The sequence below is a fragment of the Malus domestica genome, chromosome 06, assembly GCF_042453785.1.
Source record: "Malus domestica chromosome 06, GDT2T_hap1".
Lineage (NCBI taxonomy): Eukaryota > Viridiplantae > Streptophyta > Magnoliopsida > Rosales > Rosaceae > Malus > Malus domestica.
In genome coordinates this window covers 23304763-23322977 of record NC_091666.1, presented here as the reverse complement: position 1 = coordinate 23322977, position 18215 = coordinate 23304763, and the positions used below count along the sequence as shown (strand labels likewise).

At 36.2% G+C, this 18215-nt stretch overlaps 2 protein-coding genes across 6 annotated transcripts; one reads left to right on the top strand and one right to left on the bottom strand.

Moving 5' to 3' along the window:
* Window positions 1-8247: 8247 nt before the first annotated feature.
* LOC103428275 (uncharacterized) lies at window positions 8248-11974 on the bottom strand. Of its 4 annotated transcripts, none has more exons than XM_029103704.2 (6): window positions 11879-11973; window positions 11720-11783; window positions 11482-11599; window positions 10172-10634; window positions 9725-9852; window positions 8248-8880 (listed from the first exon to the last, which is right to left on the bottom strand). In XM_029103704.2, exons 3-6 carry the CDS (start codon window positions 11557-11559, stop codon window positions 8416-8418), a joined length of 1134 nt encoding a protein of 377 aa, XP_028959537.2. In that variant the 5' UTR covers window positions 11560-11599; window positions 11720-11783; window positions 11879-11973; the 3' UTR covers window positions 8248-8415. The 4 variants fall into 4 exon arrangements, with proteins under 4 accessions (XP_028959537.2, XP_070679675.1, XP_028959536.2 ...); XM_070823574.1 differs by having other exon boundaries at window positions 10172-10505; window positions 11879-11971; XM_029103703.2 differs by having other exon boundaries at window positions 11720-11974.
* A 1955-nt stretch (window positions 11975-13929) lies between these two features.
* Window positions 13930-17079, top strand: LOC139196705 (protein FREE1-like). Of its 2 annotated transcripts, none has more exons than XM_070823052.1 (4): window positions 13930-14443; window positions 15282-15525; window positions 15943-16074; window positions 16495-17079. In XM_070823052.1, exons 2-4 carry the CDS (start codon window positions 15385-15387, stop codon window positions 16552-16554), a joined length of 333 nt encoding a protein of 110 aa, XP_070679153.1. In that variant the 5' UTR covers window positions 13930-14443; window positions 15282-15384; the 3' UTR covers window positions 16555-17079. The 2 variants fall into 2 exon arrangements, with proteins under 2 accessions (XP_070679153.1, XP_070679154.1); XM_070823053.1 differs by having other exon boundaries at window positions 13933-14443; window positions 15282-15844.
* Window positions 17080-18215: the final 1136 nt, after the last annotated feature.

Sequence of the window (18215 nt, the reverse complement as noted above, 5' to 3'; positions counted from 1 at the left end):
AGGGACTTTGATCAAAATCTAAAATTGATAAGGTCTTAGTCAATGTACATTAAAAATTAGGGACCGGAAACTAATTTTCTAAAAATAATAAATAAATAAAACCTCAATTAATAGTATACCGTATAGATAATACTTGGGTACTCACTAGTGAGTAGTCACCTTTTGATTTTGTCCAATGATATTTTAACACATGTTTTAGTGTTTAAAAAAATAATGGACATGCTGCCACTTAGCACTATGGTCTAGTGTTATTCTTATTCACTTGTAAATGAGAAGTCTTAGGTTTGATTCTCGCCAAAGGTGAACTTGAACCACATTATTATGGTTAACCTAGTGTAAGGCTTAGCCTACTCCCCCACCCCTTAGTTTAGATACTATCGTTTGTTTAAAAAAAAAAGGACATGCTATTAATTTTTCATGGGCATTAAAAAACAAGAAACACATGGCATTTTTTTATTCGATGTAAACGATCTTAGTTCTAATTGTATATTTTGTTTGCATAGACAATCTTTATAGCGTGATTTATAATATAAATAGTTATAAACATAAACACAAAGTTCTACGAATCAGAAACAAAGAGTTTTAAGTAATAGCTCCTACTTATCTTATCTTTTGAATAGCCAAGTACTATTCCTTTTATAACGAGAGCCGCCTACTTCTCCAATTGAAATTGAAACCACTATGCTGTTGACCAAAGAAAACGACCAAATATGCTCAATTAGGGGTAGACAAATTAAACTAAAAGAAGTATGATTAATTAAATTATTGTATGACAGTTGTATAGGAGTACATGCACTAAGCGGCGCAAATCTAGGCGTATTCTTGTCTGCCATAGCGAGTGAAGGTTATTGCGAGCAGCGAGCTAATCACGGAGCTAGGGTTTTTGACCTGTCCCTCTACCCCCACAATACTTGACAGATGAGTTTGATAGGACTTTTACATGATTTGTATTTCAAATAATCTGGACCAGTTTTGAAAACCATTATTTTGGGGGCCGATGATGCCTCCAATATATACTTTCTTTGTAAATCATTGGCGCTCTTGATGGCATAATGCATGCATGTCTGCTTTATCTAACTAAATATGATTGATTATTTGCTTGCTTTTCAAATTCTATTGATTGATCTACTCTACCTTTGTGTCGTGATGTATTCTAATTAATATTTAGTGAATGTCGTCCATCCAAATGTCATCCCATATGGATAATTAAGCTTCTAAATCTCTTCTGATGATGAAGTATTTACTTATTCACGGTAATCTATCAACAGAGTATGATTATCGTTCATCTACTAAAAATCGTATATTAAATGAGAAATATACTTTACTAGCAGATCAAGTGATTAAAAACATTGGTTAATTAAACACTAAAGCACCATTTGTTACCACACGACATTTCTTAATTAGTTAACTAACTTGATTCTCGCCAAGAGTGAAATTGAATCACATTATTGTATGGTTAAGCTTACTCTCCCACCATTTTAGTGTAGATATTATCGTTTATTAAAAAACAAAGATGATTCTATATCTAAGATGTCGCTATTGTGATGTCAACCCCTAATAAGAGTCATTGACACTAACTTGGGGTCGGGGGGCAAAATGGTTTTTAATGACCGCCATCTTGTGCTAGTACTACGTAAAATTGTTATCGAGTAAAATTATGTAATGTGTTTTCGAGTCTTAAGTCTCATCGATATATTTAAAAAACAAAAGTCTGAACGTACTTTAACCATTTCTATATGTTTTCAACCCCACGACAATAAGAAAAACCAAATTAATGCAATCCAATGTCATCACTACCCTTTTCTGCGAGGATAAACTGATATGGTTCCAGACTTCCAGCCGTTCATACTCGATCTTATTCTCACATGCATGTCCTTTTCACCCTCCTGGGCTAAACAATTCTAGTATGCATAAAAGACGGGCTTAATGAATAACAAGTAATCAAATAGAGTGGTTCCACTGATCAAGTAGTCCCGTGAGCCAGCCAATAGAGTAAGGAATAAGAAAAAGGACTTTCTGCTTCCAGGCTTCCAGCCGTTCATACTCGATCTTATTCTCACATGCATGTCCTTTTCACCTTGTCAAAACTAATGCTAGATAATGTAAGAGTTATATATGAATATATGATGATGATATCGACCTCTTTCAAATCATAATCATATCCCTTAACATGCAAGTGGTGGCTTTGGGGGAGTGCCAAGTGATATCCACTTCTCTCCTCCTAGTCCCCTTCCCTCTCTTTCTCTCTTCTCACACTTTACTCTTTGTCATTTTGTCTTTATAAAAAAATCAATACAAGATGTTGACGTGATTTAATCGTATCTGTTTAATAGGAGGGAAGGGAGAGAATCCTCCTCCGAGTGCCAAAGGGGTAGGATTCTCTCCCCTCCTAATCTCCACCCTTCCCTCCCCTCCTCTCACACTTTCATTTTTTGTCTCGATCTTTCTATAAAAGAATCAATATAAGATGCTGATGAGACTTAATCATAACTGTTTAGAAAGAATGGGAGAGAATGAGAGAGAAATTAGGAGGGACAGGGCCCCATCTCCAAGGGCCCCCAACTTTTAATTATATATATTTATAAAAAAATCAGTTGTATATATTTCAAAATAAAAATATATATATTATATGTGCATAACTGAATTAAGTATAAATTTGAAAAATATTCAAGTTATTTTTCTGTTTTGAAAAATATTAACTGTTATTTTTTTATATACTTTCTGTTTTCTTGATTAAAAACTTCATTTCTTAGACATATACCTTCGTTTAAATTCTTCTATATCTACTGTTTAATAGACGATATTGTGTTACAAAGCTAACTTTCATACTAAGTTTCATTCTCATAATATACACCAATTAAAAACACTTGTACATGAAAGAGCCCCGTTTTAATTTTCGGACAAGTCCCTGAAATCTCAGAGCCGCCCTTGCCACAGTGGTGGATTGCTCTAGTAGTTAGTGTTTCTTTCTTCAACCCAGTAGCGTCTTTGGTATAGATTAACATAAAATATCATTTGTAATAAAAATTATACCCCTGTTAACATATCATAATAATATCACCTAACTTTTTTTTTTAACTAGAGCGATATCGAGATAAATGCTACTAGGATGCCTATGCATGATTGTTTTCCATCACTGAGGTATATAGAAGTTAGAACATCATATATCATAGTTCTAAAGGGAAGAAAGCATGAACAACAAATAGGACTGCACATGCTATTGTGACGATAACACTAGCTAGTATTGCACTCTTGTAGAAAATTGTACTTACTCAAAATGATATTTCTCTTCTTAATGTTGAAAATAAATCTCAAATTCAAATCCGCTTCATCTCATCGATGAACAAAATAACAACCAAAATAGTGCACATACCACTCTAAATTTAAACATGGGCTCTCTTATTAGTAAATGAAAGTCCTATAAGGCCACTGGGATTCAGATTTTACCTAATAGAGGTTCCACTTTGTTACTATAAAATACATTTTCCTACTTGTTTTCTTGTTTTTTTTGTTAAGTGAACATCAAAAGCCGACATTCGAATCCGAACGCCTACGTCCCCACTAAACTGCAGTGGATTTCATGGGCCCAATATCCCCCATATTTTCTGTAACTTTGTATCGGCAACTTGCCTTTTTACGTCTTTGCATGTAATAAGTAATGTATTTTCTTCTCCAACTGCCTGCCAAGTATCTGATTGAAAATTACAAGGAGTTATAATTTAATGGGGAGTGCAAAGTATAATTAAAAAGAATTCTATTTTGATTTTGGGTTAATTTATATATATATATATATATATATTTTTTTTTTTTTTTGGTTGAACTGGACCGAATTGTTAGAATACTATTTTGGGTACGGGTAATGCTAAAAAGATTAAAATTTTAAGTTAAATTTTATAAATCAAATGATGTGGATGTTGAGATTGGATTTATTTTTTTTTGTTTTTTTGTTTTTTTTTGAACAAACAATAATATCTATACTAAGGGGGTGGGAAAATGAGCTAAGTACAATGGGCTTACCATAATAATGTGGTTCAACTTCGCCTTTAGCGATAATCAAACCTAAGATCTCTCCCTTACAAATGAAGAAGAATACCCCTAGACAGTAGTACTAACTACTAAGTGACGATTGGATATTACTTAAGTGTTAATTAACATGTTTATTTACTAATTTGGTTAAAAAATGTTATTTTTACCACATAGTTGTATCATCTTTCTAATAAAGATGAGATTGAAATGTGTTGGGGGTCCTATTTTTATTAGAAATATGATATAAATGATAGTACAAATAGGAAATAAGTGTAGCATTACTCATTTAGCTTGCAAATTTGCTTATTTAGAATTAAACAATGTCGCAAAAATAAAAAAAATAAAAAATCTTGAAAAAAAAACCAAAATCATGAAATATATTATCAGGCATGAAAAAAGCTGCAAATAATGTGCAGTCAAAACTCAAATAGGTCGTCGGCGGACTCCAACCGTGAAATAAAATACTCGACCACCAATTACCTCTAAAACCCTACTAGTAGACAAGGTAAAGACGAGAATACAATAACACTGTCATTTGTTCGCATATCTCAGCCGTCAATTACCTCCCACGGTCACATCCAACGTTGATTCTCCGGCCGCTAACTCCGGAAAGTTTGAAACGTGTCTCTTTGTCATGTGAGGGCTCGTGCCCTCTGACAAGTTCCCGTAGGTCCCCCCACGTGCTGTGAGAGTCGCAACCTAACGAGAAGCGAAGCCACTGCACGTGCTCCGTCAAGGTGGTCCAGTGATAATGTGACACGTGGTGACGATGACGCTAGGCCTCACATGCCCCTAAATACCGTTGTTGAATACGACATCGTAGAAGTAGAGGTTGTGAGATACGACAATTAAGAGGAATAGAAGACAGGAGGGGAGCGTGATTCCAGGGACTACGTATTTTTTGCCTTTTTTTTTTTTTTACAATATTTTTGGATCAAGCCTTACAACAAGTTAGAATGCGGTTCAAATTTATCTTTGCAAAAAATCGAACTTAAAATTTTTTACTTACAAATGAAGAGAAGTACTATTAAATTGTAATACTAAGTAACATATTTTGTCTTGTATAACAAAAAATAAATGTTAAATTGATAAAAATCGTTCTCTTTATTAGACGTAAAACTCAGGTTGGAGTTTCGCTAAAGAAGATTGTCATATGCCCTTATTCTAGATGCGGTACCCTCCCCTTCTTAAACTTTTATTATAAAAAAATAATCAAAACATGATGTGAAAATATGTATAACATGAGTTTTTTTTACTAATTTAAAATTTTTAATTTAGGAATGGAGGACAAAAGAGGGCATTAGATTTTCCCATGAGACACACATGGAAAGGATATAGTTTTGATTAAATCTCTATCAACTACTCTTGTCCCAAGAATCATACAAGGAGTTAACTAATTCGAGTTAGTCTTATGCACTTGTTTTGTGTATAACTTTTTTTAATGACTTGTCTAACTTTTTGACACATGAACAATCACTTAACTTTACTTAAAGACATTAACTCTTCAATTTGATTATGTGCTCTTTTAAATAAATAATAATACCAAGCACGGCTCTTCGTTTTCTTTCCTCTTCATACGAAATTCGACCGAAAAAACTTCTTATGATTGCGAATTATAGGGTATTCTGCTCGTAAACTATGAACAATCAAATATATTTTTTGTTGATTTTTGTGGACAATCTGTTTTTGTTTCAATTGGGTTCAATTCGATAGGTTCGATCTGGTGGAAGTTTATTAGATCCGGGGTCCTAGGTCGGAGTGGGAAAGAGGTAGTGGTCCGTGGGGGAGGAGGTGGTGGGAAGGGAGAATAATTAATTGAAGAGTACCCAATACGTTGGGTTTTTTTTTTTTTTTTTTTTTTTTAATTTTGTTATTTTTTTTCTGTTATTTAGAGTTTTTATTTTGGATAATCTTTTTATTTGGAGTTAACTTTGTTAGGTTTTTGTTCAGTTAGCAGACAAGTGTCAAGATTTCAAGCGAGCCACAGAAAAGCCACATATACAAATGGGTGCAGAAGATTTGAATTCAACTAATTCACAAGCAATATTTGGGTTGACATCGTTGGATAAAAAATGTGCACATGTGATTTATTATCGGTTGGTTAAGGTAATGTAACTGTTTTTTTGTTCTTGAGTTCAAAATTTTATTTTCGAAGATAAAATAGTTTTGTCCTTTGCAAGCAAAAAGAACTATGGTATTTCGAATTGTATTGATTCATTTTTAACTAGGGTGGTGCTATCTAGACACCCTCATTTTAATTTTCAGTCTTCGAATTGAATGATTTGAAGGGTTTAGTGTTTAGAGTTACCTCTGTTAGGTTCTTGTTTTAGATGTGCATTTATGTCAATACTAGTCGTCGTTTTCTTTTACAATAGAAGAAAGCCGATTGCTTGAGCTAGTCTGATCCTACCTCATTTTCCAACCATCAACACTATTTGAGCCAATCTCAATGACTTAGGGCTAGTTTGAGTTTGCTATACCTTTTTAGAAAACTGTTTATGATGTGCTTTAACAAAAATCAGCTGTAAAATAAAGCAGTTGAGAGTTTGATCAACTGTATTTTAAAAAGTGTTGCGAGTATGAAAAGTAGTGTAACAGCACTTGGTGAATTTTAATATAACTAATATAATTGTAAAAAGTGATAAAAACTGGATATGGTAGTGCGGATGGTGGCGACACAACGATGGCGACGGTAATGGTGGTGATGGTAGCATCAATGGTGGGGGTATGATAGTGGTGTTAGTAGTAGGGTGTAATGGTTGCGATGTAAAAATATCAATGTTGGTAGTATCGATTGTAGTGGTGGTGGCAGCGTCGACAGTGGCAACGATGGTGGTAGTGAGGTTAGCGATGGTGAAAGGACAGTGATGGTGACGACGATGTTGCCGGTGGTGGTGGGGGTAACAGTGGTGATGGCAACAAAAGTGGTGTGGATATGGTTGTGGTTAGGGTGCATAGGTAGCAATGGTGGTAAGGCGGCGACAACCGGCGGTAGTCGCGATCGTTGTTGTGGTGACAATGGTGGCGTTTATGGTTGTAGTGGAAGTGGTGGCGGCGGTGACGACAATTATGGTGGTGGCAATACTAGTAGTAGAGGTTGTTGTGCCAGTGGATGTGGTGGTTGTGGCAGCAACAATGACAATTGCGGTAGCGGCAATGGTGACAACGATGGTGGTGGTAATAGCGATGCTGATGTAAGGTTAGTTGTTGTAATGGTAGGTGGTGACCCTCACTTTGTGTCTCCAAGGTGTGAAATGTATTTAGAATGATAAAAAATGTGATTTCTAAAAACTGATGAGGGTAGTACAGAAATCGAAAATATCCATAAAAGGCTTAACTTTGCTTTTTATGAAATTAGCTTTTAAAAACAACTTACAAGCTGCTTTTAAAAATTATTGTGTAGAGGTCATTGCTTTTAACATAAACAAAATATTTAGTTTTACCAAATACTTTTTATTGCTTAATTTTAAAATGAACTAGTTTTTTTTTCTTTTGTGAAAAAAAAAGGTAATACCAAACGGACATGTAAGAATGATAAACCTAGAATTTGATATCGTTTGTAAAAAGAAAAAAAAATGTACCTACAATTTGATTGGAAAGTAAAAGAAAATTAGTGTTCTTAATATATAAATATGAAGGAAAATAAAGGAGAAGCAAACAATTTCCATCTTGCATACCAACAAGGCTACAACACAAACTGCAATGTGAAGAAGAAAATTGGCACCTTATTGCAAGTATTTCTTTTGTAGTCCACATATTTATTTCTTCACCTTATTGGGCTGCCTATTGAGACAACATAAGGGAATTGCCATGCTCAACCCAACAAAGTCTGAGGTTGAACAAGAGGTCAAAGATTAACCCAGCAGTCCCCTTCAAGTCCAAAATAAGATGAGCAGTTCATAACAAGGTTAATTACTAAAACGATAAAACAAAAACAGAACAAAGTTGCGTTCAAGGACTAGGAGATACCAAAATCCACTAATAGTTAGGAAGGCATATAATCCACGAGTAAATCTTCGATAGGGGTGTCCCATGATCAGGATTGTGAGAGTGAGGCCAGAGACGAGCCAAAGCAATATATAAAACTACTTTAGTTTTAGGAAAAGAAAATTCGAACTTAGGTGCAAGAGAGCAGACGTACCCTAGCCAGCAGGATTTAAACCACATCTGCCCTAGAAAGTAGAACGGGAGCAAAAGTTCACTAAAGACACCCAAAAAGCCTTGGTGTACAAGTCGGCTAATAGCCTCATGTAAATAAGTGGGAAATCTTTTTTCCTGTTTTTACATCTGCTTGGGAAATGGAAAATCAGATAATTATCTGTGACTGATAAACAGACAGATTAACAAAATAGAAACATGCATCTATAATCTCTTTCTTAACCTAACTGACTAATCTTTCCACGCTTCCTTGTTCAATCGTCGTGAGGCGAGGCCTTTGCCAGAGAGACTAGGAGTAATCGGCATTGAGGGTGTGTGGGGTGCCTCCTCATCATCCCAATTATCGTCCCAGTTATTATCCCATCCATCGTTAACCTGCAACACCGGTTTTTCCTCATTGGAAATTGGCAGGTCCTCATCTAGCTTCTGATATTTCAACCCATTGCCAGAGAACCGCCTATTCCTAAAGCTGATGCACATCCAAGCTGATGCCAATATCATTACTGCAGCAAAGAACACAACTGCAATCATAGGTTTTTGTTTTAGGAAGTTTGTGTAGGCAGAGTTTGAAGAATTCTCAGGCTCCTTCCTGGAACTGTGTGTGACCAGGTCCTTCAAATCAAGGTTGCATTGACCATTTCCTGCTTTTAGCACAATTGAACCGCCAGCTCCTCCCCTTCCAATTGAAACCAAAACCTGCAGAACCCAAATTATATCAGATCAAAATCCACTTTTTACATGGTGACAAGCATTACACTTTACATCTCTAGAAAACACGCCTAGATCTTCTCAATGCCAAAACGAAAATGAGTTACATATTGCCACTGGTATGTGTTCAAGCCAACTTGGCAAGGCCATTAGTTGAACCCATGGCCACCACACCACTATGAGTAAGAGCATTTGATCTAGCTTCCTGTAAACTCTTGCTATCAATGTAAGAGATAGGCTTTAGAATCAACCAATCTATTGTGTACTGGGATTCTTATTAGACTATTGCCTAATTGGTGCATCCGCAATACTAATATTGCATCGGTTTTCTTTACTACAAGGTACTTTTTGGATAGACTTACTACCCACGTGGGACATAGGTGTAAAGATTCAGCCAATTCATGGTAGCAGTATGCATCTGGAAAGTTTAAGAACTTATGACACACTATGATCAAAGGAACCAAGTGTCCTGGAGGAAAACTCTCATTAGCCAATTGGAATACAAGGACAAGCTGAATATTCTATGAAGTCCTTCAAGCAAGGAAGCATTACCAACCGGGCATTATGTGCTGATGAATATTAACATTAGGTTGCATTTTTCTTAAAGGAAACAAGAAATTGATTCTCTTATAGCCCTAGGGATCCCCTTTGAACTATTTTGCAAAAGCAATCGCACAATTTTTTACAACAGTATTAGACATTATAGTCTAAAGTAAAACAGGACGTTATGAAGTATTTGCATCACAATATAAATTTATTAGCTTCAATTAAGAAATCATCAAACAAAAATATCTTTTGTGATTGAACAACTCTATAGCGTCTTTACACTTACCTTTCCGTTTTCTTTCTCTTCAAGTTGAATTTTTGTTTTGTCCAGTCTCACAAAACCAGGAGCTACAATGGTAACCAAGAGAGGGCCTTTGGCCTTGTTCTTAATTAAAAGTGAAAGATGGGGAGAATCTGAAAAATGATAACCCACAATATGTCACGTATGATCAATGAAAAACATAACAAACTTAACTTTAAAAAATAAAATTAAAAAAACCATATTTTAGTATGCTAAATGAAAAATGATCTGAAAAAAATATAAAGAACAGACTCTAATATCTGAAGACTTATTGCATACCGACTTATTGCATACCGAATTCTTAACCAGACTAATAATTCAGTTTGAATGAGAACAATCCATTAGTCCAAGAAATCAGGAAAACACCCAGGATGGATAGTATAAACAACAAATATGCATAGAACTGTCATGAATACAAAATGTAAAACATACCATTTCCGGGAACTCTCAAACACGCAACCAGCTGGTTGCCCTTATCAGTGCACATATTAGATAGACCACATTCCTCACTCCGAGTCCCCTCCTTCCTCATGGGGTTCACAGAGATTGCATTTCCTCCATTATCCACCTCCTTAGGCACTTCCTTTGATTCCAACCCATCACTCGGCTTCTGTTTCTTGTCCTCACCCTCTATTTTGGATCCCTCACTCGATCCTCCACCACTCTTTGCCACAGTATCAGATTCTTTCACACCCACTTCCTTACTTGGATTGCTCTTCTTATCCGCATCACCCTCCTTTGATCCAACCACCTGGTCTCCGTCTTTCTTCAATTTTTGAACATCGTTAGCATTCAAAACCAAATTAGACCCAACAGTGTTATCATTGGAACCATTTGAATTAGTCGATGCTAACAAACTTTTCTGACCCAAATCAGTTTTCACACCAGATTCTACCTACATTCAAAACCTCTAACCAATAAATACACGCTTAAAAGCAATTAAAATCATTCCAAAAATAAAAAGTGAGTTTCATTTGGTCCAGTTTATAACTCCAAAAATATAAAATCACTGGTCCAAATTGCAATTTCCGTTTTAAAAAAACAAGGGAGCCCGCTGAGCACCCATTGACTAATGCCATGATTAATACCACATGCTTTGGATGAAAACTAATCATTCTACACTCCCAGGAAGTTCCACAATCATTGCATCCATCTAAGAACTTGAGGAGTAATGATCCATCTAGAAACTTGAGTATACCAGCTCAGATCCAGTTTCATGCACAGATTTTTGGCTCCAACATTCATCAAATGGAGGCAAAAATGCACACAGAAAATTACATGAGGGAAGATAAATCAGTTGATCTATGGGTCCATGACAGAGGAACAAACAGAGATCCATGAAGGAAAGACTGCCGCACTCCGTAATTTTTGCAGTTGAAATCGATGTATAGATGTGAGGGAAGACTCAAAAAACTTGCGTCCACTAAGTCGCTGCTCATGAGAAATGGCGACTGAAACTTTTCAGGTCAACGAGGAACAAAACATAGAACCAAAGTACATGATTTTAAACCATACACACATTAGAGAATACCATCACTTGTTATGTGTAAAGCTCAAATGATCATCGCCAACCAAACTAAATTCTAGTTACCTTTTCCGCCAAAATAATCTAACGAGGATCATAACTACATCCGAATCCAAACAGCAGCAGAAAACCAGTGATTAATTTTCATCCCATGATTGCAATTTATGGGATTTTATAAAACAAAAAGCCAATTCAAATCAGTTTTCTCATTCCTTACCTTCGAATCAGCACCAGAGCAATGAACTACAATCTGCAACAATAAAATCCCAACCAACAGAACAAAATTCTTCTCCATGATCTGGGACAAACCCACTTCTTTACACTACAACCGGACCCTATTTTTCCATTAAAAACCAATAAATGAAATCATTAAGCTTTCTTATATAGAAAGAAAAAGAAAACCCAGAAACGAAAACTTGTGTGAAGGGCATAGAAGAAAGGTTCAGATTGCTTACCAAGAAGAAGAAGAATATGGAGATTCTCTGTGCTTGTCTTGCATAAGCTTGGTTGAATCAATGGCTGCACAAACTGTGCTGCTTAGCAAATGTTTAAGGTTGCATCAAAGAGGAAGATACTTTTCTTTGAGAAAAAAAAATGGGGTTTAAAGTTTGAACCGTGAAAGCTGGATGTCAACGAAGGTACGCAGAGAGGAGACCAGAAAATAGTGAGACTCAGAGACCGAGAGTGAAGAAGCAAATGGACCGGACTCCAAGTGGCTTCAGCGGATAATGTAAAAGATAATCGGGTGTGGGCCGAACTGGGCTGTAACCTAGTCCAGATGATGGGTTATCTGCGAAAACTATTTTGATAACCATTTCGTTTTTTTTTTTTTCTCAATTTTACTTGGAATAATGCTATACTAATTAAATATTTTATATCATATCACGTGATATGTGATCTGTTCGATGAGGAAACTTTAATATTCAATGAGATGAGTAAAACCATTAATTGATTATGGTAGTTGGAAAAACACTAATTGATGTGGTCATGATAATCACTTGTCACATCAATGCGGTATAATTTGATAGGACAAGGATTGTCTGTCCTCTTACTTTCCGGGCTCTCCTGTTTTGTGTGGTCACGGTTAAGTCACGTTAAAATTTTATATTGTTTTTTATAGAGATAATAAGATAAAAATGAATAGTAATATAAAATGTTGACGTGACTTAACCGTGACCACACAAACAGGAAGGCACGGGAGGGCACGGGAAGTGGAAGGGCAGACAATCCTTGTCCAATTTGATATGACTAGAATTATTTTTTTACTTATGTTAGTAATAAAAGAGAAATACATGTAGAGAAGAGGAAATAGAAAAAGAGGATGAAGGATGGTAAGAGAGATGTTGAAGTTTTAAGATTACTATGAAATTCTAAAATAATGAGATTTAATAAAGCTGCTAGTCGTAAGGTGGTGGCTGAGTTCCTCATTTTTATTATATATATATATTTTTTAATTTTACGTAGAGTAATGCTACTAACTCATCTCGTTTCTCTTTACAAATTAATTATTAATTCATATACTAGACTTTGCATGCAAGTTGCTAACTATTCCAAAATTGCATCAATTTTTTTGCGATAGGAGACCATGCAAGCGCCGTAACGTGACGAACTGAAAGATATGATCCCCTAGCTTTCCAGCTCACCCTCAACGTGAGGAACTTTTGTCTCACCATTTCTTCTGGATTATGCTAGGTTTTGAGAGAGAGAGAGAGAGAGAAGTCCCTGCTCAACTGCTAGACCAGGAACGACTCCTTTGAAAATTGGATGGATCTCAATTACTACCACACGAAAGTCGCCCTCTCATTACTTAATTTTCTCCATTCTTTTGGGTTTAGGGGAGTTCACAACATTTTTTTTCTCGTCCCCCGAGATCTAATTTATCAGGGCGATCTTGGATGGGCACCAAATGATGGTTGCTGTAAAAAAGGCGTCAGCGACCTCAAACTCATATGGAGTTGATGCCTGTTCATCTATTGTTCAACTTTTAATATGAAGGGTGGAACCCTGAACCCCAGCAACCTGTTTTTTTTTTTTTTTTTTTTTTTTGTTGTTACATTAAAATGGAATCGAATTTTTTACTTAGAATTTTATTGGATTTAACCCACTTGCCATCATCACTAACATGAAAGACTTAAACCTAAAGATTAGCTTTCATCATCTTAACACTAATTTTTTATGTAGATCAAATAACATAATGAATTGAAGATCAACACGAAAAGTGCAAATTGGACAATAATAATAAAGCTTTCTAGACTTGGGCCCCAATGTTCGATTTTGACTCATTCACTAGAACAAAACAGTTCATCTACCACATCAATTCTATCACGGGCATATATAACTCGTGGTGAAAATTATTTAATTACCACGGTCAAGTTTAACTTGTGGTAGATAACATTAATCCACTACGGTCAAATTTTGGCCCGTTGTTAAAAACGAATAATCTACAACGAACATTTATATTCATGATGGAATATCATAATTATCACCAGATATGCTCGTAGTGGTTACTTCAAACTACCACATCCTTTTTTATGAATTCACCACGCCATTGGCCCGTGGTGGATGTTTTTAATTTTTTTCTTCATAATTGAAAACATTTGGAGAAGGCGGGAGATTAAAATTTGGAGCGCCGCCAAACTTTTGGCATAGCGCCCAAAATCTCTAACTCCCTATTTTCAAAGAGAGCGCGTTAGCTTTCCCTCCTCATTTTCCTTTCTCTCTCGCAGCTTCTCTGCCTTTCCTCTTCAGAAATTTCTAAACGCCTCCACTTTTGCATACCCGAGCCCAATTCCACCTTGTCGGAATCAGAAACAAAACCATCTCTAATTGCAAACCTGGCAATTTCCTCGCGAACTCGTCCTCCCTTCCATCGACTGCGCACCCAAGTCCACGGCTTCTTCTGTAAGGTAAAAATCCCAAAGCTTGTTCCAATATGCTCATGTATGTGTTCTGGATATGAAAATCCATACGAGAATTCTCTGAAATTTGATCACGGCGGTCGCTCCGACGGCTCCTATTTAGATGATAGGTATGGGGGATACAATCGAAGCCGATCCGATTTGGGTTCGGATCCATATGGGAAGCGGTATGATGCGGGTCCCGATGCGGGTATGGCGATGATGTTTATGCTTACGGAGGTGATAATTCCATTCCTGCAATGGCTAATAATCTCGCCCCAGGTTCGTTAAATCTTCCTTCCATATTTTGATTGTATACGATGCTTCTGATCATATACGTACGTCCTGATTAAATTTTGGGATTTCAATCCATTAGTATTACATTGGGCGGTTTCACATCTGGGTTCTTCGAGTTACATTTTTTAGCTGAAATATCATTGATTTGCAGAAAATATTGATGATTTCTGAATTCTCGGGCATTTCTTTGCATTGGGTTTCTGTAATTTTTATCTATCTTTCGCAGCAATCAATCTTTTTCTTTACATGTTTGATCAAATCTCTGGTACAAAGTTTACCCACTTGTGAATCTCTCTTAAAAATTAACTTCTTTCAAGTGAAAAATTCATGTTATGGCTGTATATGCTTTCTAGTATGTGATTAGGAATCTTTTGTATTCGAAATATAATTTCTTGCTTCGTATGGATTCACTGTGTGTTACGATTTACACTGCACGTGTGTTTGGTAATTGATCTGTTATCTGCTTGAAAAATCACGATTAAAACAATAAAGGATTAGTCGGATAACATATGCTTTGTAAAGATGAACAATTTTTGTTTACTTAACATGCAGTTTCGAGTTTCTGAATCAATTAATCTGTAGTTTTAGTTTTAGTACCAAAATTGGATAAAAGAAGGTGAATTGATTCTAACATAGTCCCAGTTGGAGCAATTGTGTGTTTTTTAGCTTAATTAATTGCATAGACGATGAGAAAGTTTTCGTATTAATTAACGTTAAACGTATGTCCATGGCGGACTATTGCATATGCAACATTGAGGCGTAGATATAGCTTGTTGAACTTCTTGGCAATTTGATTAATACTGCTTAAATGATGTGACTGCAGCTCCAGACAAAAAATTGGTTTTGCATGAAGATTCTAAAGATGCATCCTCCCATAAAAAAGAGGGTCACAAGATGACAAGTCCCTGGTTGTTTGCTTTGGGGAAATGCTAATTGACTTTGTGCCCACCGTTGGTGGAGCTTCACTTGCTGAAGCACCTGTTTTTAAGAAAGCTCCTGGTGGTGCTCCTGTTAATGTCGCTGTTGGAGTCGCAAGACTGGGTGGTTCAACAGGTTTTATAGGCAAGGTACATTAGATTCTGTGGATGCTGGTATTAATTTCTCCCTTGGCTTTTGCCTTTCTGCCTGGGATTTCTGTTAAGAAGAAGGATTTCTCTAGTAACATTTTGTTCCACACATGTAAGAATAATGAAACATAGAAAGACGCTTTCAACCTGTTTACTGAAACCCCTCAACGGTTCAACTCTATATTGACTTTGTTGAGCATGGCATGATTCAAATATGCATCTTTCTCATATTGTGTATATAGCCCATTTCACAATCTCCAGACATGTATCCAAACGATCTTTTCTCTCATATCCCCTCGACACCGTTACAAGATGTGATGTAAGTTCCTTTTACTTTAGCATCAAGTTCGTTAAGGAACTTTTAATTTATGTATTAAGGTAAAAGTAATTTGTATGTTTATTTTTCTTCTCATGCAGAAAACCAACTCATCTACCTTCGCCTTTTGGTCAAAGAGCTCTGTTGATATTGAGCCAAGGCGTATTAGATTGCAGTCAAATAGTAACACTGCCAACACCCTTTTGGATACAGTGACTGCTGCAACTGTACAGGTTGGAAATTACTAAGATGTATAAACATTGATACTTGTTTTGAGATGTATATGATGCTTTGGTTCTATGTGAAAATTACTGGAGGTGGGCTGGATTAATCATTTCGTGTTTCAGTTATATATGTGTTCATTTTGAGCAGGGTAGTAAACTACAGAGATTGACTTATGTGCCTGAACTTTTAGACTCAGGCCTGTATTTCACATTGATCAAATAGGCATGAGTAGTGTACTTACATGAGGGGTAGTGTTTTGTTGTGAAGTAACGCCAGCTGATTTCTCTGTGCAAAAGTGCATGAATATCAAACGTATTCATTCAATGCATAATCTCTATTGAACTCTATCATTCATTTTGCGAACTCATTGAAATTTGTTGTCAACACCTATTTGGCCTTCTTTCTTATTTCGTTACTGCTGTTATTAGGTCCCTGATGAGGTAGTTACAAAATGCACGGCTTGTGGGTCAGATTTTGGGGCTTTATAGATCTCAGGGAGGCAGTATAGATCTCCAAAGAACTAAGAATGGTGTAAAACAGGTTCCCAATTCTAGTTACTAGGTTTCCAAATTATCTCCCCAGGTATGAATTTGATTTTGTTTAACTTGTCTCGATGTCTGCAACTGGAGAAATAGAATTAACAAATCCTGAGGCGAAAGTTCATCACATGGTGCTTGGTTCTTATTGTTGGAAATTTTGGGTAACTATTGTCAGAGTGGAGAATATATCTTTGTACCGCCCTACAAGTGAATTTCGTGTCCTGGAGGATGCTATATCTAATACAATTGCTTGGTCATCTAAGTACGTCGGAGTTGGAGAGTAATTTTAGTTCGTACTTAGACTAGAAAATGGTACTTTGGCACTACATGGATAGTACTTTATGAATTCTGTTGTTTATGTATTCATTAGGAACTACATGGATAGTACTTTATGATTTCCGTTGTTTATGTATTTATTTGGAAACTCAAGTATTTTTAAATTCTGTTATAATATTATCAAGTATTTTTTAGATAGTTATTATATTGTAGTAAATATGCAATTTTGTTGGTTATTCTGTACTAAATATATATATATATATATTTGTTAAATAGTTTTATTTTTTTTTAATTCTAGAAAATAATTTATAACGAGCACTAGCTGTGGTCAATTAGTAATTGACAACGGCCATAGCACGTGGTGTTAGATCTCAATCTACAACGGGTACAATCCGTGGTTATATTGCATTTGACAACGGGCATTGCCCGTGGTAGAACCTGAGACTTTTTATCACATCCAGAATACTAACGGGCATAGTGTCCGTGGTGGATTGCAATTTATCACGGGCTTTCACCGTGATAGATGAGCTTTTTTCTTCTAGTGATTACTCATTGTTTGAAAGAGAACGGCGATGTGCATCAAACTCATCAAGTTTCCATGATGTATGGACTTTATAGCCAAAATTCATTTTATTTATTTATTATGGTTTTAAGTTTTAGAGGTGTTTTTGGTACTTTGTTATTTGTTTAATTTTAATCCTATTTGTATAAGGCTAAGAGGCATTGTAAATAAGATGTTAGTTTGAAATTTTCTTGTTATTTAAGATCGTTGAATAATCTTTCTTTGTCACCATGTCAAGTGGTATCAAAGCAAGAATACGCCCTATTCTCAACGGCTAATGATGGAAGTTATGATAGGAACCCTGGCAGCGATGTCCGTAGGGGTGAACGTGTTACCGGGCAGAATTTGATGCCCTTGTTGCTCAGGTTGCTCAACTTGCCCGAACGTTGACAACCTTGGCTGATTGTTTACTTCAAAATCGTCGTGGCGTATGAATGACAATGAGCAGCCACGCCTCCGCACATGTGGCGGATTTTCAAGTCTACACGTGGACAACAATTGGGTGACGTGGAGCGCGTATGGCCGTTGGGCTTCACACGTGGACAACCTTGCTCTGATACCATGTGGAATTTTTCAGGTCAAGGGGCTGAGGGCCCATTCCAACAACACCGATACTGTCCCCACTTAACCACATGCACAATCTTTAGGTATGGGATTTTATCGCAGAAAACTTCGGTATAGTTAAAATGGAGTAATTCTATTTAAATTGCTTTGCTTTCCTTCCCCTAGCTGATGTGGAACAAACAAGGGGTTCCAACACCACAAACGTGGG

Excerpts from the sequence above, each read along its gene's own strand:
- LOC139196705 (XM_070823052.1), top strand. The coding sequence starts at position 15,385 with ATGCTAATTGACTTTGTGCCCACCGTTGGTGGAGCTTCACTTGCTGAA. Across the intron at positions 15,526-15,942 it reads CAACAGGTTTTATAGGCAAG|AAAACCAACTCATCTACCTT; the intron begins GTACATTAGATT and ends CTTCTCATGCAG. Across the intron at positions 16,075-16,494 it reads TGACTGCTGCAACTGTACAG|GTCCCTGATGAGGTAGTTAC; the intron begins GTTGGAAATTAC and ends TGCTGTTATTAG.
- LOC103428275 (XM_029103703.2), bottom strand. The coding sequence starts at position 11,559 with ATGGAGAAGAATTTTGTTCTGTTGGTTGGGATTTTATTGTTGCAGATT. Across the intron at positions 10,635-11,481 it reads GCTCTGGTGCTGATTCGAAG|GTAGAATCTGGTGTGAAAAC; the intron begins GTAAGGAATGAG and ends TTTTGAATGTAG. Across the intron at positions 8,881-9,724 it reads AAGAGAAAGAAAACGGAAAG|GTTTTGGTTTCAATTGGAAG; the intron begins GTAAGTGTAAAG and ends TGGGTTCTGCAG.